Source organism: Hypanus sabinus, chromosome 6 (assembly GCF_030144855.1).
Source record: "Hypanus sabinus isolate sHypSab1 chromosome 6, sHypSab1.hap1, whole genome shotgun sequence".
Lineage (NCBI taxonomy): Eukaryota > Metazoa > Chordata > Chondrichthyes > Myliobatiformes > Dasyatidae > Hypanus > Hypanus sabinus.
Genome location: NC_082711.1, coordinates 176,485,812 through 176,509,821, shown reverse-complemented (window position 1 = coordinate 176,509,821; position 24,010 = coordinate 176,485,812). Strand labels below are relative to the sequence as shown.

The 24,010-nt window shown below is 44.3% G+C and overlaps 1 protein-coding gene and 1 long non-coding RNA gene across 4 annotated transcripts in view; one reads left to right on the top strand and one right to left on the bottom strand.

Annotated features, from left to right (window-relative positions):
- The window catches only part of bcas3 (BCAS3 microtubule associated cell migration factor), a 915,794-nt gene that overhangs the window by 864,583 nt on the left and 27,201 nt on the right, over positions 1–24,010 (top strand). The window contains exon 24 of one of the 3 annotated variants that reach the window (XM_059973656.1): positions 1,804–1,869. The exons of the other annotated variants lie outside the window; for them this stretch is intronic. Coding sequence (XP_059829639.1) covers positions 1,804–1,838 — 35 coding nt within the window. The 3' untranslated portion in view covers positions 1,839–1,869. The remainder of the gene's footprint in view (positions 1–1,803; positions 1,870–24,010) is intronic. 3 annotated transcript variants of the gene reach the window in all.
- Positions 18,049–24,010, bottom strand: part of LOC132396147 (uncharacterized) — a 32,734-nt gene continuing 26,772 nt past the window's right edge. Inside the window, exon 3 of the long non-coding RNA XR_009512874.1 lies at positions 18,049–22,474. This is a non-coding gene — a long non-coding RNA (uncharacterized LOC132396147). The remainder of the gene's footprint in view (positions 22,475–24,010) is intronic.

Sequence of the window (24,010 nt, the reverse complement as noted above, 5' to 3'; positions counted from 1 at the left end):
GATGTGTGCACATAGACTAGGTCCAACACTTCTGCAGGGCATCGAGAGAGCTCTCACTGTCAGTCACGCAAGCTTATAGATTATGGGCACAGGATCGGAAAAAGCTGCAGAAAGTTGTAAACTCAGCCAGCTCCATTGAGACACTAGCCTCCCAGCATCGAGGACACACTCAAAAGGCGATGCCTCAGAAAGGCGGCATCCATCATTAAGGACCCCATTACCAAACACATGTCCTCTTCTCATTCTTACCATCAAGGAGGAGATACAGGACCCTGAAGACACACACTCACCGATTCAGAAACAGTTACTTCCCCTCTGAGCGGACAATGAACCCTATGTACACTACCTCACTATATAAACTTTTTGCTCTCTTTTTGCACTGCTTATATAATGTTCTAATATATATTTCTTACTGTTCTAGTTTTTATATTTGTTATATTATTATGTATTGCAGTGTACTACTGCTGCAAAATAACAAGTTTCACGACATATGCTAATGATATTAAACCTGCTTCTGATTCTGATTCTGATAAACGTTGAAACATGGACAGCCTATCTTCCTAGAAGGATGTATAAAAAACCTATTAACATTTCTCTCTGATGTTCTTGTCAATTTTTAACCATGTTGCTGAAACAATATCTCACCATTATCATGTAATTGGAGAGAGCTTAGTGTCACTTTACTGTTTCCTACACTACAATAGTCATCACACATCAAAGGGATAGTAAAACACTTAAGTTTCAGAATCATCAGCCTGAAATATCGACTGTTAATTCCTCTCCATAGATGCTGTCTGATCTGCTGAGCTCCTGCAGCATGTTGTATGTGTTACCCTAGACTTCAGATTCATTTAGATTGATTTTTCATGTATCACATATACATCGAAACATGCAGTGAAATCTGTTTGTGGCAGAACCAAAGGATGAGCCGGGCGCAGCCCACAAGGCTCAGTAAACACTGCAGCGCCATCATAGCATTTCCACGATTTACTAACCCTAACCCGTACGTCTCTGGAATGTGGGAGGAAACCGGAGCGCACAGGAGAAACCCATGTGGTCATAGGGAGAACATACCAATTCCTTACAGACCACAATGGAATTGAACCCCGATTACTGGTGCATGTTCCAGTGCCAGCATAGGATGCTCACGATGCTTGGCAGAACAAAAGAGAACACAACAAGCAATAACAACAGCAAAGCAAGTTCTATTCAATCTTGAGATGCAGTTCTTTCTTCTATTTTATGCCATCAGAAGGAAGGAGTGATAATCCATTGTATCCTTTCTCAGTTAGTGCACCCAGAACTTTACTGTTCACTGTCCTCTTCACTGGCCAATGATGAAAAATCACGTATACTTGGGCCAAATAATCTCACCAGGTGAACTAATCCTAATCCTCCACATATCTTTATAGGAAGAAGATGTACCCAGTTACAGAAATGAGGATTTTTCTTACGTTCTTTCTCAGAATGAGCCAGGTTGTGCAGAATATCTGCAGCTACCTTAGGCAGGATTGTTAACTGACTGCAGTGCCATTTTGACTGGAGCTTTTTTAGACGTATTTTTCAAGCATGACTTCTTTGCAATCTCAGCTACAAAAAACCAGGATTAGATTTCTCTTGCTGGATTTGAAAGAGTTGCTGCAGGGGAGGGTGAAACAGAGGAGGAGGAGGGGGTGGAGGGCTGTATTTCTCTGCATTTGGTCTTGTAGTGTTACACTGATCAGAGAAAACATTCCTAACAAGAAGCTCAGATGAACTGTGAGATCTCATGAGCCATTCAGACATACGTGAAATTGCTTACAGATGGTCTGGATATCCTGTGTAAAGAGGTGAAATGAGTTCCGTGATATAGAGCACACCTGAGCCAAGGTAAGTTGGGTTTCCAATACTCTGCCTAACTATTCTTTCACTGTAGCACCTTTCACAATTACATTGTATCCTTAAACAGCTGCACAGCCAATGGCGGGTTTTGAAAGTGTAATTAGTAGTGTAACATAAGGGATATGCATGTCAGCAACCTCCCACATAATATTGCTTCCCCTTCACAGTTCAAAAGCCACGAGGTAATGGTGTAACTTTATAAAACTGGTTAGACCACACTTGGAATAGGACTCCTGATGAAGGGTTTCAGCCCGAAACGTCGTCACTACCTCCTCCCATAGATGCTGTCTGGCCTGCTGAGTTCTGCCAGCATTTTGTGTTTTTACTTGGAATATTGTGTTCAATTCTGATTGCCTCATTATAGGACTGAGGTGGAAACTTTAGAGAGGGTGCAGAGGAGATTTACCAGGATGCTGCCTGAATTACAAAACATGTATTATAAGGAAAGGTTGAGTGAGCTAGGACTTTTCTCTTTGGAGTGATGAGGGGTGACTTGATAGAGGTGTGTATGATGATAAGTGCCATAGACAGAGTGGATAGCCAGTACCTTTTTCCCAGGTCAGAAATGGGCTAATACAAGAGGGCATAAGGTTGGAGGAAAGTATGGAGGTTGTCAGGAGTACTTCTTTTTGCACAGAGAGTGGTGGGTGGAGGTAGAGGCAGATACATTAGGGACATTTGAGACTCTTAGATAGGCACGTGGCTGAAAGGATAATGGAGGGCTTTGTGAAAGAGAAGTGATAGATTGAACTTGAAGTCAATTAAAAGGTCAGCACAACATCATGGGCTGAAGGGCTGGTACAGTGCTGTACTGTTCTTTGTCTATGAGTGGATGTGCGGTTGAGTGACTGGCTTGGGGAGTGTACTGGGACGGTCGGGCAGTGTGTAGATGTTGTTGAAGATCCGGTTGAGTGACTGGCTTGGGGAGTGTACTGGGACTGTCAGACGGTGTGTAGATGATGTCGAAGATCCGGTTGAGTGACTGGCTTGGGGAGTCTACTGGGACTGTCAGGCGGTGTGTAGGTGTTGTCGAAGATCCGGTTGAGTGACTGGCTTGGGGAGTGTACTGGGACTGTCAGGCGGTGTGTAGGTGTTGTTGAAGATCCGTTTGAGTGACTGGCTTGGGGAGTGTACTGGGACTGTCAGGCACTGTGTAGGTGTTGTTGAAGATCCAGTTGAGTGACTGGCTTGGGGAGTGTACTGGGACTGTCAGACGGTGTGTAGGTGTTGTCGAAGATCCGGTTGAGTGACTGGCTTGGGGAGTGTACTGGGACTGTCAGACGGTGTGTAGGTGTTGTCGAAGATCCGGTTGAGTGACTGGCTTGGGGAGTGTACTGGGACTGTCAGGCGGTGTGTAGGTGTTGTCGAAGATCCGGTTGAGTGACTGGCTTGGGGAGTGTACTGGGACTGTCAGGCGGTGTGTAGGTGTTGTCGAAGATCCGGTTGAGTGACTGGCTTGGGGAGTGTACTGGGACTGTCAGACGGTGTGTAGGTGTTGTCGAAGATCCGGTTGAGTGACTGGCTTGGGGAGTGTACTGGGACTGTCAGACGGTGTGTAGGTGTTGTCGAAGATCCGGTTGAGTGACTGGCTTGGGGAGTGTACTGGGACTGTCAGACGGTGTGTAGGTGTTGTCGAAGATCCGGTTGAGTGACTGGCTTGGGGAGTGTACTGGGACTGTCAGGCACTGTGTAGGTGTTGTCGAAGATCCGGTTGAGTGACTGGCTTGGGGAGTGTACTGGGACTGTCAGATGGTGTGTAGGTGTTGTCGAAGATCCGGTTGAGTGACTGGCTTGGGGAGTGTACTGGGACTGTCAGGCGGTGTGTAGGTGTTGTCGAACATGTGGTTGAGTGACTGGCTTGGGGAGTGTACTGGGACTGTCAGGCGGTGTGTAGGTGTTGTCGAAGATCCGGTTGAGTGACTGGCTTGGGGAGTGTACTGGGACTGTCAGGCGGTGTGTAGGTGTTGTTGAAGATCCGATTGAGTGACTGGCTTGGGGAGTGTACTGGGACTGTCAGGCGGTGTGTAGGTGATGTCGAACATGTGGTTGAGTGACTGGCTTGGGGAGTGTACTGGGACTGTCAGGCGGTGTGTAGGTGTTGTCGAAGATCCGGTTGAGTGACTGGCTTGGGGAGTGTACTGGGACTGTCAGGCGGTGTGTAGGTGTTGTCGAAGATCCGGTTGAGTGACTGGCTTGGGGAGTGTACTGGGACTGTCAGGCGGTGTGTAGGTGTTGTCGAAGATCCGGTTGAGTGACTGGCTTGGGGAGTGTACTGGGACTGTCAGGCGGTGTGTAGGTGTTGTCGAAGATCCGGTTGAGTGACTGGCTTGGGGAGTGTACTGGGACTGTCAGACGGTGTGTAGGTGTTGTCGAAGATCCAGTTGAGTGACTGGCTTGGGGAGTGTACTGGGACTGTCAGACGGTGTGTAGGTGTTGTCGAAGATCCGGTTGAGTGACTGGCTTGGGGAGTGTACTGGGACTGTCAGGCACTGTGTAGGTGTTGTCGAAGATCCGGTTGAGTGACTGGCTTGGGGAGTGTACTGGGACTGTCAGACGGTGTGTAGGTGTTGTCGAAGATCCAGTTGAGTGACTGGCTTGGGGAGTGTACTGGGACTGTCAGGCGGTGTGTAGGTGATGTCGAACATGTGGTTGAGTGACTGGCTTGGGGAGTGTACTGGGACTGTCAGACGGTGTGTAGGTGTTGTCGAAGATCCGGTTGAGTGACTGGCTTGGGGAGTGTACTGGGACTGTCAGGCGGTGTGTAGGTGTTGTCGAACATGTGGTTGAGTGACTGGCTTGGGGAGTGTACTGGGACTGTCAGGCGGTGTGTAGGTGTTGTCGAAGATCCGGTTGAGTGACTGGCTTGGGGAGTGTACTGGGACTGTCAGGCGGTGTGTAGGTGTTGTTGAAGATCCGGTTGAGTGACTGGCTTGGGGAGTGTACTGGGACTGTCAGGCGGTGTGTAGGTGATGTCGAACATGTGGTTGAGTGACTGGCTTGGGGAGTGTACTGGGACTGTCAGGCGGTGTGTAGGTGTTGTCGAAGATCCGGTTGAGTGACTGGCTTGGGGAGTGTACTGGGACTGTCAGGCGGTGTGTAGGTGTTGTCGAAGATCCGGTTGAGTGACTGGCTTGGGGAGTGTACTGGGACTGTCAGGCGGTGTGTAGGTGTTGTCGAAGATCCGGTTGAGTGACTGGCTTGGGGAGTGTACTGGGACTGTCAGGCACTGTGTAGGTGTTGTCGAAGATCCGGTTGAGTGACTGGCTTGGGGAGTGTACTGGGACTGTCAGGCGGTGTGTAGGTGTTGTCGAAGATCAGGTTGAGTGACTGGCTTGGGGAGTGTACTGGGACTGTCAGGCGGTGTGTAGGTGTTGTCGAAGATCCGGTTGAGTGACTGGCTTGGGGAGTGTACTGGGACTGTCAGACAGTGTGTAGGTGTTGCAGAAGCCTGCACTGCAGTACGGCAAAGGGTTAAATCACCATGAATGGTGAATTTGGTAAAAGTAATATAGGGAAATTTTGGGGTGGAACAAGAATAAACAGTCTCTAATGGTTTAACAGTTCATTTTCAAAATGGTCTTTTTTTAATCTGTTGTGGATGACCCAGTGTCAGTCCTGTTACAAAGAGATTCATTTATTGAAATCAGTGACAGCTTCCAGGCATCCGGTCAGAAGGACACACATCCTGTGCTGATCCGATGGACCATTTTTCATGCAGCAAGTGTTTATAATCTACCATTCCGGCTGTGGTTTTAACCCCCCCCCCCCCCCCCACGTACATGAGTACTCAAAAGCAGTAATCAGTGCTGAACTGTCCATCTGGTTTGGCTATCTGCCCACCTAGCGGAGACAGGATGGGTAAGAGACCTCTCAAAACGCTTGGCCCAAGGGGCTCAGCCAACTTCAGTTCCTGTCTGTTGCACCTATTTACCTCACAACAATAATTTGCATTTATATAGCTCCATTGGCGTGATAAAAATGTCCCAGGACACATTTCGGAAAAGCATTATCAGGCAAAGTTTGACGCCAAGTCACACAAACAAACATATAAAGATTGATCAAAGAGATAGATTTTAAGGCTGATAGAGAAGGTTAGTGACAGGATCCCACACAAAGAAATGTAACCTGACAGGAGAGAGCTGCTCAGGGGGATCTCCTGGTCCTGGCCAAGCTGGCCATTTGCCGTCCAGGCGACAGGCAGTCGAGGACTCTGCCCGAGCTTGTTGCTTATCCCTCTTTTGGTTTATATCCATGTCGAGTGTCCTTGGAGAAGGAGCACGCGATCTCTATGAACACAATGGGAGATTTCCAAGAACAGTGGGCCCCTCAGGGGATTGAATGTATTGTAGATAATAATATTTGTATTTTAATTTTAAACTGTAAATAGTTTATAAGCCCTGATTTATCATATAATGATTTGTTGGTGAATAAACTTCTGTTAAAAAAATGGCAGTCACTAATGACTAAGCAAAGGAATTCAGGGACCCACAAAAAGTCAGGAGCACAGTGAAATCAAAGTTGTGTGCAAGTTAAAAGTCATAAGTGGAGATGGGGACAAGTAGGGGATAAGAGGGAACTAAAGAGATGAGAATTTGGCAATTCAAGCTCTGGCCAGACCGGAACTGGTGTGGTGGGTGAACAGGATAACAACTGAAGTTTACTGAGATTGGAACCTTAGCAACTGGTCAGGGGACCATTTGTATTGTTTCTGCCCTTTCAGCCTTCCTTCAGAGGAATGAGAAAGTCAATGTGGATCAGAATTGACTACAAGGAGAGTTAGCTGTCCATCAAGTCTGTTGGAGGGAATAACAAATAGGACTGAAGCCATAGACAATAGTTGAGAGGTTAGAATTGTTCAAGATAGGTCATTGACCTGAGACATGAATTCTGTGTCTTTCTCCACAGTTGCTGCCTGGCCTGCTGAGCATTCCAGCATTTACTACTTCTGTTTGCTTCCGGTCCATGTCCATAGATCCCTCAAGGTTCTCACGCAAGCTGATAGGGTGGTTAAGAAGGAGTATGGTGGCCTTTATTAATCAGGGCATTGAGCTCAAGAACCATGAGGTGATGTTGTATCTCTATAAAACTCTGGTTAGATCACACTTGGAGTACTGTGTTCAGTTCTGGTCTCCTCAGAGGAGCTTTAGCAGAATGATGCCTCAGTTACAGAACATACTGTATCTTATGAGGAAAGATTGTGTGAGCTTGTGCTGTTCTCTTTGGAGCAAAAGAGGATGAGAGGTTTATAAGATGATAAGAGCCAAAGGTAGAGTGGACATCCAGAGACTTTTTCCCAGGGCAGAAATGGATGAGGACATGATTTTAAGGTGATTGGAGAAAAGTATAGAGAGGATGTCAGACTGCAGAGAGTGGTAAATGCATGGGATGGTGATGGAGGCAGATATTTTAAGGATGTTTAAGAGAATCTTAGATCCATACATGGGTGAAAGAAAAATAAAAGGTTACAGGGAGGGAAGGGTTAGAATGATTGTGAAATAAGTTGAAAGATCAGCACAACATCTTGGGCCAAATGGCCTGTACTATGTGGTAATGTTCTGTTGTTCTATGTAATGTTTGGGTAATTCTCAGGTCTAATCTGGTTGTAAAGTCAGCCTTCCAAATTAGAAATATCCCAGACTCGTTATGTGGGGAGATGCCACAACAGTATGTGAACTGCATTGGGTAGCAAGACTGCACATGAAGAAAAGCTGACAATGGCCACGAGGAATAACCAAAAACTAACCAATGTCTTCAAGGTGCAAGGGTAGGGTAGGGGAGGTGGGTGGTGCTGCTGATGTATGAGGATATGGACCAGGTTTTGGACTGTGATTTGGCTTCTGCTTTCACTAAAGTCTCTTGTGAATCTGTGGAGGAGTCTCTGGGATCTGCCAAATCACTCCCATTACCTAAGAACCCTCAGGAGTAATCCTCAGGGGTAATCGTAGCACCCAAGCTGGGAGAAATCCCTTCCATCTACAAGGATTTGGAAGAGATCTTCAGCAAGAGAAAGGCCTTGACTCTTCCATACACCGACCCTATGAATATGCCTGGCACTTGTCCTCCACGGGGTCGATTATACACGTTTTCAGGCCTGGAGAGAAGCAGTCTGGAGGAGTATGTAAAGGTGGCTCCTGACCTGGGATTCATTCAGCCTTCCTCCTCTCTAGCAATTGCTGGCTTCTTCTTCGTACAGAAAAAGGACAGCAGCCTGCGGCCATGCATTGATTATAGAGGTCTGAATCACATGACGGTCAAGAATTGTTACACTCTTCCACTCATGAACACTGCTTTCGAGATTCTCCAAAGGGCAAGACTATTCTTGAAGCTAGATCTGTGGAGTGTGTACAATCTGGTTCACATAAAGGAGGGAGACGAGTGGAAAACAGCAATCAACATACTGACAGGGCACGATGAGTACCTGGTCATGCCTTTCAGCTTGCGAATGCCCCAGCAGTTTTCTAGACCTTTAAAAACGACATGTTCTGGGATGCTCTCCATAATTATGCCTTCAACTACTTGGAGGACATTCGAATATTCTCAAAGTCCATGGAGAAGCATGTCACTCACATCAGAGATATCCTAAAGAGGCTTCTTGATCATGGAATTCACATGAGGCTGGAAACATATAAATTTTACGTAGCCACCATTTCATTTTTGGATTTCGTCATCTCTAATGGCAATCTCAAGATGGACCCTAATAAGACATGGACAGTCGGAGATTGGCACATCCATCCAGTGTGAAACAAGTCCAACGATTCCTGGGATTTGCCAGCCTTTACCGACAGTTCATGAGAAACTTCAGCTCAGTGGCAGCTCCACTGACAACACTAACCAAGAGATCCATGGGCCCTTTTGTTTAGACTGTCGAAGCAGAGGCTGTTTTCACAGAGCTGAAACAGCAGTTCATGACAGCTCCTATTTTGGTTGCACCCAACCCGGACCTTCCCTTCATCGTGGAAGTGGACGCCTCAGACGTTGGAATTGGGTACTGCGTTGTCTCAACGGACACCTTCAGACAATAACCTGCCCTGTGTGCGTTCTTTTCCAGTCAGCTATCCCCAGCAGAGGTGAACTATGACATTGGAAACAAAGAGCTGCTCACAGTCAAGTTGGCTTATGGTGAAGTGACATCACTGGTTTGAGGGGGTCGTACCCTTTTATTGTATGGACAGACCATACGAACCTAGCTTATATTCAGGAGGCCAAGTGACTGAATTCCAGGCAGGCTAGGTGGTCTCTTTTCTTTAACCACTTTAATTTCATCCTGATCTATTGACTGGGATCAAAGAACCAGAAATCGGATGCCTTGTCCTGTCAGTTCAACGAACCCAAATGAGAGGAGCAGCCTACCACCATTTTGCCCCAAGCTGAGGTGATAGTTCCGATCCATTAGGGAGTTGACACACTTGCTCACAAGGGGAGATCACTCAAAACAGCCCTGCAGGTCGGCTGTTCATTCCCAGTGCTGTCCAGTCTCAGGTTGTTCAATGGGGACATGCATCGAGAATGACCTCTCACCCAGGGGTCGCCAGGAGCTTCAAGTTCATTAGAGAAGATATTGATGGCCTGGAATGGCGAGGGAGGTCTGTCAATACATGCAGGCATGCGAGGTGTTCACCGGGAACAAGAAGCCCTGCACCCAACCTCAAGGGCTCCTTCGCCCTCTGCCTGCTCTGGACAGACAATGGACCCACACTTCCATGGACTTTGTCACAGATCTTCCTCCTTCCAAGGGGAAGACACTATCATGGTAATTGTGGATCATTTTTCGAAGGCCTGCAACTTCATTGCCTTGGACAGACTGCCAACTGCAGCAGAGATGGCCGAAATTTCCTGCGCCACATCTTCCAGATCCATGGTTTTCCAGTGGACATTGTGTTGGATCACAACCCACAATTCATGTTATGTTTTTGGAGGGCGTTCTGCAAGCTGGTTGGGGCAACAACGAGTCTTTCCTCTGGGCTTCACCCGCAGACTAGTGGCCAGACGAAGCAAGATTTGAAATGAACCCTAGGATGTCTGGCTTCTGAAAGACCGGTTGAGAGGTGTGACCATTTGATGTGTGCAGAAGTCCCCCATAGTATTTGCAGCATTCGGTGCATGGAATGTCCCTTTTCAAGTGCCAGTTTGGGGATTGTCCACCACACTCCCTTGGCAGGAGGCCGAAGTGGGGGTTTCTACAGTCAAAGATCTTGTCCAACACTGCAGGGAGAAATGGACTAGGGCAAGAGAGATTTTATTAGCTTCTACCCTGAAGGCCGAAATAAAGGCTAACTGCAAGAAAAGGCAGGGACCAGTTTTGCAGCCTGGGTGACAGGTCTGGCTGTCAGAATTTGCCCCTCTAAGTGGAGTCTAAGAAATTGGACCCTTCAAGATTCTCAGGAAAGTAAACCCTGTGGCTTATACCTTACAGCTCCCCAAGACCCTCAGGATCAATCCCACTTCTCACATTTCAAAATTAAATGTGTAAACACCAGCTCTTTATCCCTGCCACTGTGAATCCCGCTGCCACCCAGGTTTGTCAATGTGGAACAGGTCTTCACCCTGAGAAGAATTCTGGATTCATGAACTGTTTGGAGTGTTGGCAGTTCTTCGTGGGCTGTGAAGGATTCGGATCCAAGAAACAGTCCTGGGTTCCTGAAAGGGGTATCTTGGATCAGGCTGTCATCCATGACTGCCATCGTTGTCTCTCCAAAGCAGCCAGGTCTGTCAGGAGCCAGCCCTAGGGGAGAGGGTTCTGTTACATACCCAACCGCACCAACTTCTGAGGTTTAGACACTCTAACTCTCCGAAACATGGATAGCTGATGTGGACCCTCTAAAAGTTCAGGACCGTCCTACTAATTGCAATCATGTTTTGGGCACCAAGAATTGAGTATCTAAAGAGCTCCTGAACTGAGCCACAGTGCTCAATAATAAACCCAATCGGAGCTATCGTCTAGCGTTTTGTTTTGTGCTCAGTTCTCAATCCTAGCCTCAGATACTCCAGCATTTGAATCCAAATCATCCTTGTCAAGGACTCTCGTCACAGTTAAGTTTTGTCTTGTTCTGCTGAATATCGTGGGCATGATATTTTGGTACTGGAATGTGTGGCAATACTTACAGGCTTCCCTCAGCACATCCTTAGGTATGTTGGTTGTTATCACAAATGATGTATTTCATTGTATGTTTCCATGTACATGTGATAAATAAATATGAATCTGAAGGGAACTATGAAATTCTGTAATGAGTTTGGGCCACAGCACCAAGTTGCTTTGTGCAGATTTCTCTTATCTTTTCACTCCCCTTGATGGATCCTGATACTTTGGCGATCCAAAAGTTCTTCGAACATCAAGAATGAGGCATAAAGCTTGTTGCTTACGGCCGTTTTATTAAATGTTAATAAGCGAAAAACAGAGAGCCAAGAGAACAAAGAAAAGACAAAGGAATAAACACTCACAGTCATCTCATACTCAGACTAGAGGTATTATAAAGGTCCTTCAAGATGGCACCAACGACCAATGCGACTAACGGCAATGTCCTGCTGGCCGTTCACAAAACTACTACTTCTTTTAAATATACTTCTGCCTCTAACCTACGTAGATTAGAGCCTGTGGTTTACACTTTGATCATGTGTTTTTGGGCCAGCTGAGCGACCTGGTGCTTTTGCTATCTCTGAGGGAATTCGGCATGGCTGAGAGCAACGCTGAGAATGAAGAGGGCAGCCTGATGGCATGATCGGCTCCAGTTCTTGATCAAATCACCGATTAAAGCATTGAGCCAGATTGAAATCAACAAGGATGAGAGCAAAAGGCGAGTGGATGTTCAATGCCGTCTGCTCGCATTTGACTGGTCTCCCTCTCCCTCTCACTCGCTGCTGCCTGAGGAAGGTGTGGGGGTCTTGGGCAAGGTTTGATTGTCGCGGTTTGTGAATTGGACTTGTGTTTAGAGCACTCTGCAATTCATTTGATATGTGTTTTTTTGTTTCAGGTTACTCCATGTTTATTGCTATTTTGCGTGATACTGCTCTACAGCCTGCAGTCAAAAAATGACACAGCACTAAACTGAACTGAACTATTTAGTTTTGTTTGCACATTGGGTATTTGATGTTTTCTTTGAATTGGTTCCACGGTGTTTATTTGTTTCATGGATGCCTCAGGGTTGTGTACTGCATAGACACTTTGATATTAAATGTCCTTTGAATCTTTGAAAATTCCAGTGATATCAATTAACCTGTAAAATAGCCAGATTTAAGTAGCTGGACACCTGCTACGGAAAACCAAGTTTCTAGGAAAATAAACTGAGCCATAATTCCTAGAAAATTCACTGAGTTGCATGTATATAGTTAGTTATATAAAATAGAAGCAAGCATAGGAATGTTAAACTACCAGAAAAATAACAATTCTACACCCCAGTCTCTCTCCACCAAGTTATGTCACAAATTTCAGTTATAATTTTTGTAATCAGCTCTTTTTCCATACCTCCTCTCTATCAAATATCAAAATATCCCATAGGTTACAAAAACACTGCATGCGATTTCTCAGATGGAAAAAGTCCCTTGGCCTCCAATGAAGACGGGATTGTGGTGGGTGGTGTTTAATGGTACACATGCCTACCATTTCTCTTTAGATCAGTCTAAACTGAGGAGAGAGGATAGGGTTGGCAGGGGTATTGTTGGTGGGGAAGGGGGTGGCAGGGCTTAGTGCACTGTGCTTCATCAGGGTTTAGTCTGGTTACAAACCAGACAGCACCACAGAGAGTTCCTCGGAAGGTGATTCTCTGATTTTTTTTTTGACACCACAAAGCCTTCTTTCTTTCTCACTGTTTTTGGTGGATATGTGGAAATTTCTGTAACTTTCTGGCTGATAATTAATTCATCTGCTTGTTCAAGGCATTGCTTTGGCTGTACCTTGGGCCAAGGCATCTTAACGTTCATTGAAATGGATGGCAATAGGGCAAAGTCCATAGTGTAGGAATTAATGATTGGGCAACATTAAGTTTGGCTTTTAAAACACTGTCGATTGTAAGAAGCAGTGAAGACTGAGTAAAGAATTTCACAAATTTACAATTTTCAGGAATGCTAGAGTAGCTGAGTCATTGTTTTAAAGTTCAAAGTAAATGTATTATCAAAGTACATATAATTCACCATATACAGCCCTAAAATTCATTTTCTTGGGGGCATACTCAATAAACCCAATTATCATAATAGAGTTAATGAAGGATCACACCAACAGGGCAGACAACCAGTGTGCAAAGACAACAAACTCTGCAAATACAAAAATAAAGAAAAAAATAATAATAAATAAGCAATAAATATCAAAAACATGAGATGAAGAGTCCTTGAAAGTCAATCCACAGGTTGTGGGCACAGCTTAATGATGGGGCAAATGAAGTTGAGTGAAGTTATCCCCTTTGGTTCAAGAGCCTGATGGTTGAGGGGTAATAACTATTCCTGAACCTGGTGGTGTGAGCCCTGAGGCTCCTGTACCTTCTTCCTGATGACAACAACAGCAGAAGAATGCATGTCCTATATGACCTAGGTGAGCATGAACATATGGAGACGATGATTATTGTGTCAGATGTGGTAATTAATCCTTTAGTTCCTGCCCCAATGACCCTTGCCTTGTCCAGCCTCCCTCCTCTCTGCCCTATCCTGACCCTTCAGCTCACATCCCTGACTTATTTCTTGCACATCCTGAACCTTGTCTCTGCCCTTCCCAACCCAGCACTCTACCATCCCAGACATAATTCCATCCATAACTCTCCTTTAACCCTCCTCTACCTCACCCTTCAACTCTGCTCAGCCCCTTCCTTGTCTCTGCTGATCTCTGTCTGTGGAGGGAATAGATGCAGTGGGTGGGAGCGAAAAAAAAAACAATTAAATAGTGATGTTCTGGTCACTATGAGCAAGGGGCAGGTTTGATGAATCATCTGGACCTGCTCTGCCAGTTATTTCTACATCTTCGCCAGTAGGCCAAGCTCAGCTATAGGTATAGAACATAGAACAGTTCAGCACAGTACAGGCCCTTTGGCCCACAATGTTGTGCTGACCTCTTAAACTAATCCAAGACCAATCTAACCTTTCTCTCCCACATAGCCCTCCATTTTTCTTTCATCCATGTGCCCATCTAAGAGTCTCTCAAATGTCCCTAATGTATCTGCCACTACCACCACCCCTGGCAATGTGTTCCATACACCTACCACTCTGTGTAAAAAAAACTTGCCTCTGATATCCTTCCTATATTTTCCTCCAGTCATGTTAAAATTATGCCCCTTTGAATTAGCTATTTCCACCCTAGAAACATGTCTCTGGCTATCCACTCAGTCTAGGCTTCTTATCATCTTGTACACCTCTTTCAAGTCAGTTTCACCCTCCTTCGCTCCTTCACTCAACCTATCCTCATAAGGTATGCTATCTAATCCAGGCAGCATCCTGGTAAGTCTCTTCTACACACTGTAAAGCTTCCACATCCTTCCTATAAATGATGATCAGAACTGAAAATAATATTCCCAGTGTGGTCTAACCAGAGTTTTATAGAGCTGTTACTTTTTGGCTCTTGAACTCAATCCCTCAACTAAAGACCTGGGTCTCTACTAGTCTGTTGTATTAAAATAGGGAGAACACCTACTTCCTTTAATCTGTGTCACAGTTCCAGTTGGCCGTTCCCCCTTAACGCTCCTTTCTCCCTGATCATGCCCTAATTTCAGTCTTTAGATTTCCAATTGCTGCTAGTTTACTTAATTACAGTACACCTGGTTTTCATCGGAGACTGTGAAATCAGTACGATGGTGTCACTATCACAGGTTGCCAGTTTGTTGGTCTATTCTTGTGTGATACTTCGTTCCCTTGTCCGATTAGAACCTTGTCGGTCAGTTCTAAGTTCAGTGCTAGTTTCAAGTTAGTCCCTGTAAATCCCGTCTCCTTGTCAAGATTCCTCGAGTTTGCTATTCTACGTTCACGTCTATACCAGCATCCCCAGTTCAGTCGATGTGCCAGTGTCCTGCACTTGGGTTCTCCTCAGTTGCCCTGTGCAACAATCTGATGTGTGTATAGAAGGGGGGGAGAGAGAGAAAGAGAGTTGTCTTTCTAACATTGACAGTCCTGTCCCAGGTGTGATTTTAGTTTTTTTTAATAATAAAAAATAGTTTTATTTGTTACATTGGAACATGTGAAATTCATCTTCTGTGTTAAATCAGTGAGGATTATGCCAGGGCAGCCTGTAAGTGTTGCCGAGTTTCTGACGCTAATGCAGCATGCCCACAACTTACTAACCCTAACCATACATCTTTGGAATGTGTGAGAAAGCCAGAGCACCTGAAGAAATCCACATGGTCACTGGAAAACCATACAGACTTTATTATAGACAACGGCGGGAATCGAACCACCATCGGTGATCACTGATGCCGTGCAGCGCTAACTGCTGCACTACTGTGCTGCCCATCAGTTGTGGCAGCACATCCCACATCAGAGAGACACAAAGACATGGAGCTAATCCAGGTTTCTCTTCTGTCGGAATTAATTGTCTTATCTGTGTGTGTAGCCTCGGGCCAACTCTCTGCTCTTAGACACTGCCGTCACTATTTAAGAGATACTGAAGATAGAAAAGGGAAGGAGCAAACATTAAACTTGAACCTGAATAGCCCGATGTTTTACGAGAAAGGCCAGTGTGTGAAAAGTGGCCTGCGTTTTCCTAAGCTCCATGGGGAGAATTGTGTCCCATTGATTTGAGGATGTTGCTTTCACTGCCCAGGACCTGACTATAATTCACAGTGACAGTATGAGATGATGAGAAAGAATCTCTTCTATTCAGAGCTGCCCCTGCTTCCCCTTCACTGATACATCAGCACTGGATGTCATTGTATCATTTATGCACCCTGCCACTCTGTCACTTACGAGGAGAATGAATTCAATCCTCACAGCAAATCATTCTTTAGAACAACTTGCTGGAGAGAGGCAGGCAAAAGGAGAGCGACTTTACAAAGCAGGGAGGTCTCTACATGAATGACACCAGGAACTAGTGAAGGGCCTGCTTACTGCACCTATGAAGGGCAGGGTGTATTGACTAAATTACATCAACAACAGATCCACCTTGAGCTGTGGATCGAATCACCATTCTGTAGCCCAGTTTGTAGGCGGTTCATTACATGGTCACTATTTTTAAAATTTTATTTCGAGGTACAGGCCATTCTAGCAATGAGCTTGCGCCGACCAATTAACCTTCTAACCAATACGTTGTTGGAATGTGGGAGGAAGCTAGAGCAGCCAGAGGAAATCTATACAGTCACTGGGAAAATGTGCCAACTACTCACAGACAGGATGAGAATTGAACCCTGGTCACTGGTGTTACACTAACCTGTAAAGCACTTGGACTTAACAGCACAGGCAATGGTTGCTTAAGATCTAAACCATCTATTCATTTTATTTAAAATCTGATCTATCTTTATTGACTTTGTTGTATTGTTGACATTGACATATCCAAATAACTGAATAATTTAAAAATATAGGACAATAATAGCTTTGAGTTATATCAGATGTTGAGTGTAGTCAGCTAAAGATCTTCAAGGTATATAGGAGTTTCTGAAAATGTCCCAAAGCTGTGTAACATCAAGGAGAGACATTTAAAGTTGCAAACAGTGTTTCTGTTTGGAACATTAGTCAAGTCCTAGGAGCGGTTATTTCCATTTTAATTTATATTAACTGAGGATACCCACCACCCCCATCTATGAAAATGTGCCTTGGGATCTTTCACAAGTAGCTGAAAAATGGAAGTAAGCTGCTAAACTCAAGTGACAATTACAACAAGGCACTGGAGTTGAACTAGAATTGCAATTGTCTGAATTGGGGAGTGAGGGTGTAACCAGTTACCATCAGGACAGACCTGGCATGTCCTCAGCTTCAAACTGGTGCAAAGTCAATGTTCAGAGCCACTCTGTAATCCCAGAACATATTTTACATTTCTCTCCATTGATGCTGCCTGTCTTGCTGAGTTCCACCAGCACTTTGTGTGCATGCACATATTTTGCATGTTCTTTTCCAGTTCAAGAGCACACATTCCTTATGAAAAAATATTTTCAAAAACTAGGCAGCACTCCAAAGCCAGTGCAAAGAGAACATTTTCTGTAGTTCAAATCAATGTCATGCTGGCAATGTAATTCGGAACTGCAAACACCTTAACGGGCACCAGAATAAAATTCCATTTTCTGTACCCTAACTTACACCTTATTAAGTATCACTGCTTAGAAGCTGGACTGAATCCATTTAATAACCCCAAAAATTGTTGTAATGAATGTTAATGCTAGGTTGGTTGCAGAAATCACAAAGTGCACTGTTACTGTTCCTACATGAAAGAAGCAGTAACATCTGACAGTGGCTGGAGACTGGCACTTTATACAAAGCTGTCTGCAGAGAAACGCAAACACGAGGAAATCTACAGATGCTGGAAATTCAAGCAACACACACAAAATGCTGGTGGAACACAGCAGGCCAGGCAGCATCTATAGGAAGAAGCACTGTCGACGTTTCGGGCCGAGACCCTTCGTCAGGACTAACGGATAGATAGTTTAGGGTTAGGTAACACACACAAAATGCTGGTGGAACACAGCAGGCCAGGCAGCATCTATAGGAAGAAGCACTGTCGACGTTTCGGGCCGAGACCCTTCGTCAGGACTAACGGATAGATAGTTTAGGGTTAGGTAACACACACAAAATGCTGGTGGAACGCAGCAGGCCAGGCAGCATCTATAGGAAGAAGCACAGTCGACGTTTCGGGCTGAGAAAGTTGTCAGACCTGAAAGGACAGATCCCCGAGATACCATAGCTCAATTGCCTTAGGTGTTGCCAGGAAAGTGAGGGGAAGAGTTCACGGGAGGCGGGACGATTCAATTCAAATTAAAGTCAAATCAAAGTAAAATTTGAGGAAATTGAGGCATGCAAGGCTTGCCACCTCCATTCTAACAGGAACACCATTGAGAGTATCCTGTCTGGCTGCATCATTGTGCAGTATGGAAGCTGCAAGGCACTGCACTGCACTGCAAGTAAAGTGTTGCCTCATCTGGAAGGAGGTGAATGGACAGGGGCAGCATTTCTTTTGGCCCTGAATGGAGGCAAGGGTGCAGGTACAGGAGCACAAAGGCGCACACTCAACATTTTAGGAACATCTTCTTCCCCACTGCCATCAGATTTCTGAATTGCCCATGAACACTACTTCACTATTTTGCACTGTTTATTTACTTTTTTATATTTCCTATTGTAACTTACAGATTTTTTATGTATTGCACTGTTATACAGCCACAAAACCACAACATATAGTGTGTCAGTGATAATAAACCTGATTCTGATATTTCCTAGTTGGGATGGTTTGTGGCCTGGAGGAACTTCGAGGTGGTAGTCCATCTCCCCCACTCCCACGCATACTTTTGCTGCCCTTATCCTTCTAGCTGGTAAGGGAGGTGGGTTTGGACAGTCCTGTCAAAGGAGAGAGAGCGTCAGTGTCTCCTGTAGATGATCGAAAGCACAGGCTTTGCTCCTCTTGTGAACTCCATATGATATTTGTTCTCATTTCATTCAACAGAGCGTAGTGGGTGTGATGCCAAACGAAAATACCATTGCATGTGTAGCTGATGTTTGGCAAAGATCAGGTCTGATCGGCAACAGGATATGCCCCATATAGTTTTGTAGTGACTGCACGTTTACTCAGAGATGATCACAGTCGTGACTTAGGTTAGATTAGCTTTATTTGTCACACGTACATCAAAAAAAATCAAAACACACAGAGGAAAGCAGTACGTTTTTGGCGTCAATGAGCAAACACAGACCGAGGATTCCTGGGGGCAGCCTGCAAGTGTCTCCACGCTTCTGGCAGTGACATAGCGTCCCCACAACATACCCTAACCTGTATGTCTTTGGAATGTGGGTGGAAACCAGAGCACTCAGAGGAAACCAACGCAATCATGGGGAGAACATACAAATTCTTACAGACAGAGGCAGGAATTGAACCCCAATCTTCCAATCAATAACTGGAGCTGTAAAGTGTTATGCTAATGCTATGGTTTAGGTGCCACGTGATCCACTTTCCAGGGAATGGAAAATGCCTGGAAAGGAAAATTTCTGGCAATGGAACGCCTGACAATGGAAAATTTCTGCGCCCCCCCCCCCCCCCAACAACGTAATATAAAAATTCACATCCCTGTTTTTGAATCCATCCATGGCTACATTTTTCAAGTCTACATTTAATGTAGGCTTCTACACTCCTAACCTCATGCATTCCCTCATTTTCCATCACACCACCATGGGTAGTCCATGGCTTCATTTGTCTAGGCTCCCTCTGTAAACAAATCGCCACTCCACCACTCACTCCCTTCGTAAAGATGCTGCTTAAAATCTATTTGACCAAGCTGAATTCCTCAGTCTATCTTCTAATGTAGCTCAACATCCAGTTTTGTCTGATATTGCACCTTTAAAGTGACTTGGGCTGTTTTACTAGATTAGTGGTGTCATATAAATGCACGATATTGTTGATGTTTATGCAGCAGCCTCTGTAGAATGAAAGCTTTATTTCAACACTCTGAAGGAAGCATTCTGAAAATAATGCCACTCCAGTTTAATACAAAGTATATTCTGATATGCTGATCTGCCTTTGTCACCATTTTTCCATCTTCATTTGCACAAGCAACTTGACAATTTAGTTGAAAGTTGACTTCAGAACCAACCATGGGAGAAAGATTGAAAATGAAGTATTGCTATTGGTTCTGATAGCTTTAGTTAAATTGTTTTTGAATTTTGAGAACTTTGAACTGACAAGAGAAATATTTTATCCTTGGCAGTAATTTCTTTCAGGGTAAAAAATATTTTCTATGTCAGCTGTCACCTTGTTAAATTGGCATTTAGGGAATTTTACTGTATGCCTACATCTACAAAAAATAGGTTTGTAACTGGTGTTATATCTGTATTTTACTGACATTTCTTCTTTGTTGGTCTAGGCTGAATTCAATACACTGGCTTGTAAAAGGCCTAATTCTACTCCCATGTCCAGGTGTATGAGATGATGAGAGGCATTGATCATGTGGATAGTCAGAGGCTTTTTCCCAGGGCTGAAATGGCTAACACGAGAGGGCACAGTTTTAGGGTGCTTGGAAGTAGGTACAGAGGAGATGTCAGCAGTAAGGTTTTTTTTTAACACAGAGAGTGGTGAGTGTGTGGAATGGGCTGCTGGCCATGGTGGTGGAGGTGGATACGATAGGGTCTTTTAAGAGACTCCTGGATTGGTACATGGAGCTTAAAAAAAATAGAGAGCTATGGGTATCCCTAGGTAGTTTCCATAGTAAGGACATGTTTGGCACAGCTTTGTGGGCTGAAGGGCCTATATTGTGCTGTAGGCTTTCTATGTTTCTTTGTCTTATGGTCTAATAAGTAATCAGCAGTCATGTAGCCGCAACTCGATACATAAAAGCATGTAGATGTGGTCATGAGGTTGTAGTTCAGACCAAACATCAGAATGGGGAAGAAATATGATCTAAGTGACTTTAACCGTGGAATGATTTGAGTGTCTCAGGATGGTTTGAGTATCTCAGAAACTGCTGGGATATTCCCACACAACGTTCTCTAGAGTTTACAGAGAATTGTGCAAAAGTTTAAAAAAAACAGTCAGAGGCAATTGTGTGGGCAAAAGTGCCTTGTTAATGAGGGAGGTCAGAGGAGAATGTCCAGACTGGTTCAAGCTGACAGGAAGGCAACAGGAACTCAAATAACCACATGTTACAGCAGTGGTGTGTAGAAGGGCATGCCACTGTTAGGTCCTTGATAAAGTGGCCACTGAGTATTTCTGATTGTTTGTGCTGTTGTGCTGCTGGAGCCGATCCACTTCAAGTTTCAAGGTGTTGTGCATTCAGAGATGCTCTTTGTCCTCCTCAGGTTCCCCTTAAATATTTCACCTTTCATGCTTAACCCATAACCTCTAGTCCTAGTCTCACCCAATTTCATTGGAAAAAGCCTTATCTATACCTCTCATAATTTTGTATACTGTACCTCTATAAAATCTCTCCTTATTCTCCTACGCTCCACAAAAAGAACTCCTAACCTATTCAATCTTTCCCTATAACTCAGGCCATCAAGTCCTGGCTACATCCACTGCAGATACTAATGTTTAGGTCTTCCAGATAAATTCTTTCAGTACAATGTTGCTGCTTAATCTTGTCAATGGGCTGAATGAGTTAACATTCTTGAGTCACATCTAGATAAAGATGGCAGATATCAGAAAGAGTCTGATGATTGGAAGTCAGCATGGCATGACCCGGAAATTGACTAAAAATGCAAAATAAAATGTGGAAGTAAGCTATTCTCCTGCCTTCTCTCTATAACTTTGATGCTCTTATTAAAATACGACCATAGAGGTTAATGCCTGAAAACCATTAAGTCTGAAGGAACTGATGAGTTACATTCCAGACATTAGAGATAGTGGATGCTCTGGTTATCATCTTCCAATATTCTCTACACACTGTGATAGTTCTTGCAGATTGCAAATGAGAAAGGTTATCCCACCATTTATCAAAGGATAGAGAAAGAAAAAGTTAACTATCATCCTGTTTGTTTGTCGGTGTTGAGAAGGAAAATGCTGTATCTGTAATAAAGGGTGTGATATCAAGAAACACAGAAAATAATGATACGATTGGGAAGAGTGAGCATAAATTTTTTACGTTAAATTTTGTTTGACTACTCCTTTGGAGTTCTTTAACCATAAGACAGAGGAGCAGAATGAGGCCATTCAGCCCATTGAGTCTGCTCTGCCATTCCATCATGATTGATTATTATCCCTCTGAACCCCATTGTCCTGCCTTCTCCCCGTAACCTCTGACACCTTACTAATCAAGAACCTATCAACGTCCAATTTAAATCTACCCAATGACTTGGCTTCTACAGCATCTGTGACAATGAATTCCACAGATTCATCACTCTCAGGCTAAAGAAATTCCTCCTCATCTCCATTCTAGATGAAGGGCAACAAATGGTAAATCTGAATTTTCAGGAGGCTCTCTAAAGGATTCTGCACCTAAAGCTGGTCAACCACATTAGAACACATGAAATTGTGTGCCGGGAAGTCATATATTAAAAGAATATAGAACATTACAGCACAGTAAAATGTTGATGAAGGGTCTTGGCCTGAAACGTCGACTATACACTTTTCAATAGATGCTGCCTGGCCTGCAGAGTTCCTCCAGCATTTTGTGTGTGTTGCTTGGATTTCCAGCACCTGCAGATTCTCTGTTGCTTGTGACAGTACAATGCCTATAATGTTGTGCCAACCTACTTTAACCTACTCTCAAATAAGTCTAACCCTTCCCTCCTACATAGCCATCCACACAGTCACAGAGAGGATGGTCAAGCTCCTTGAACAGACAGCGGCAGGAGTGGAACCCTAATCTTACAGCTGGTACTGTTAGCTGCTGCGCTACCATGCAGCATTAGTGTATGACCACGCTCCCTGCGCTCTGCTGGGATTTTAAAACGTAAAAGTCATGGTTGGAGACTTTGAGTAACAGAGCCAGAACCTCTCACAGCTTCAGCAGTGTCCCTTTCCACAGGCAGACTTAATGGTCCAACGTAGGTAGTTCTTCTCATGCTGTAATTACCAAATAAGAGTTAAATATAGTGACAATAATAAACAAAAGTTGTTAAATAAATAATTCACATTGGCAGGTTGATTATTTTAAAAAGAGGCCACACGGTGAGAACCTTTGCAGTCTTTCGAATAAGTGAGTCCTTTCTGAGATAGTTAAATATAAGAACACAAAATCACAGCATAGTTACAACTTGGAAGTAGGCCATCAGCCTATCAGCTCTGTTCTGAACCAATGTGAGAGCAATACAGCTCTGCCCTAGCCATGAAATCCTTTCCTTTCAGACACTTACCAAGTTCCCCCTTGGTTGCTACAATTAAATGAGATTTCGCTATTATGCCCTGCCAGGGTGTTCTAACTACTTGCCATTTACTGTGTGATAAAACCTCTTTTGAGTTTTGCCAATTATCTTTATTCTATGTCCACTCATTGTTGACTAGCCTACCAATGTGAAGAGTCTCTTTCTCTCTATCCCTCTCTCTCTCTCAGGCCACTTCTCAACCTCCTCTGATCCAAAGGGAAGAGCCACTCTTCTCCACTTGATCTATGGAACTAAATTCCCTCACTCCTGGAATCATTCTTGTAAATCTCCTCTGCACTATCTCCAAGGTCTCAAATTCTTTCTAAAATGTGGCATTCCAACTCAATATAGCACTTAGTTGTTGCCAGACTAGTGTGTTATAGTATTTCTTCTTCTTCTCACTGTTTATAAGTTCCAGGATCAATCTGGTTTTTGTTTAACACTTTCTCACCGTGTCCTATTATTTTCAATGAACTATGCACATATAATACAGTAAGACCATAAGAAAATAAGAACAGAACTATAGTAGCAGAATTAGGCCATTCGGCACCTCAAGTCAGCTCTGCCATTCCATCATGGCTAATTTATTATCCCTCTCACCCCCTGTTCACCTGTCTTCTTACTGTAACTTTTGATACCTGACTATTTGAGAAACTATCAACCTTTGCTTTAAACATACCAACGACTTGGCCTTCACAACCGTCTGTGGCAATGAATTCCACAGATACACCACCCTCTGGCTAAAGAAATTCCTTCTCATCTCTGTTCCAAATTGATGTCCTTCTAATCTGAGGCTATATCCTTTCGTTCGAGACTTCCCCCACTGTAAGAAACATCCTCTCCACATCCACTCTATCTAGGCCTTTCAATATACTTCCTTACTTCTTTTGTATTTCTTTTAGATTGTTCCCACGAGTTGACATTGTGTCTCCCAGTCCTTCCTACCACAGAATTCTGAGCGTCACCTCTCTTGCGCATTCCACTAGCCTGTCTACATTACCTTGATCTGTTACCGTCCTAAGCCCCAGGATTCTGCTTTAGAGCCTTAGAGCCATGTAGTGTAGAAACAGGCACTTCAGTCCACTGTGTCAGCACTGACTACCTAACACCCTTTTATACCACTATGAGAAGAATAAAATGGGATTTTTGTGGGATTGAGTCAGTGCTGACACAGTGGACAGAAGTGGCTGTTTCTGGGCTAACCCTAACCAGTACTGTATGTCTCTATGACTCTCAC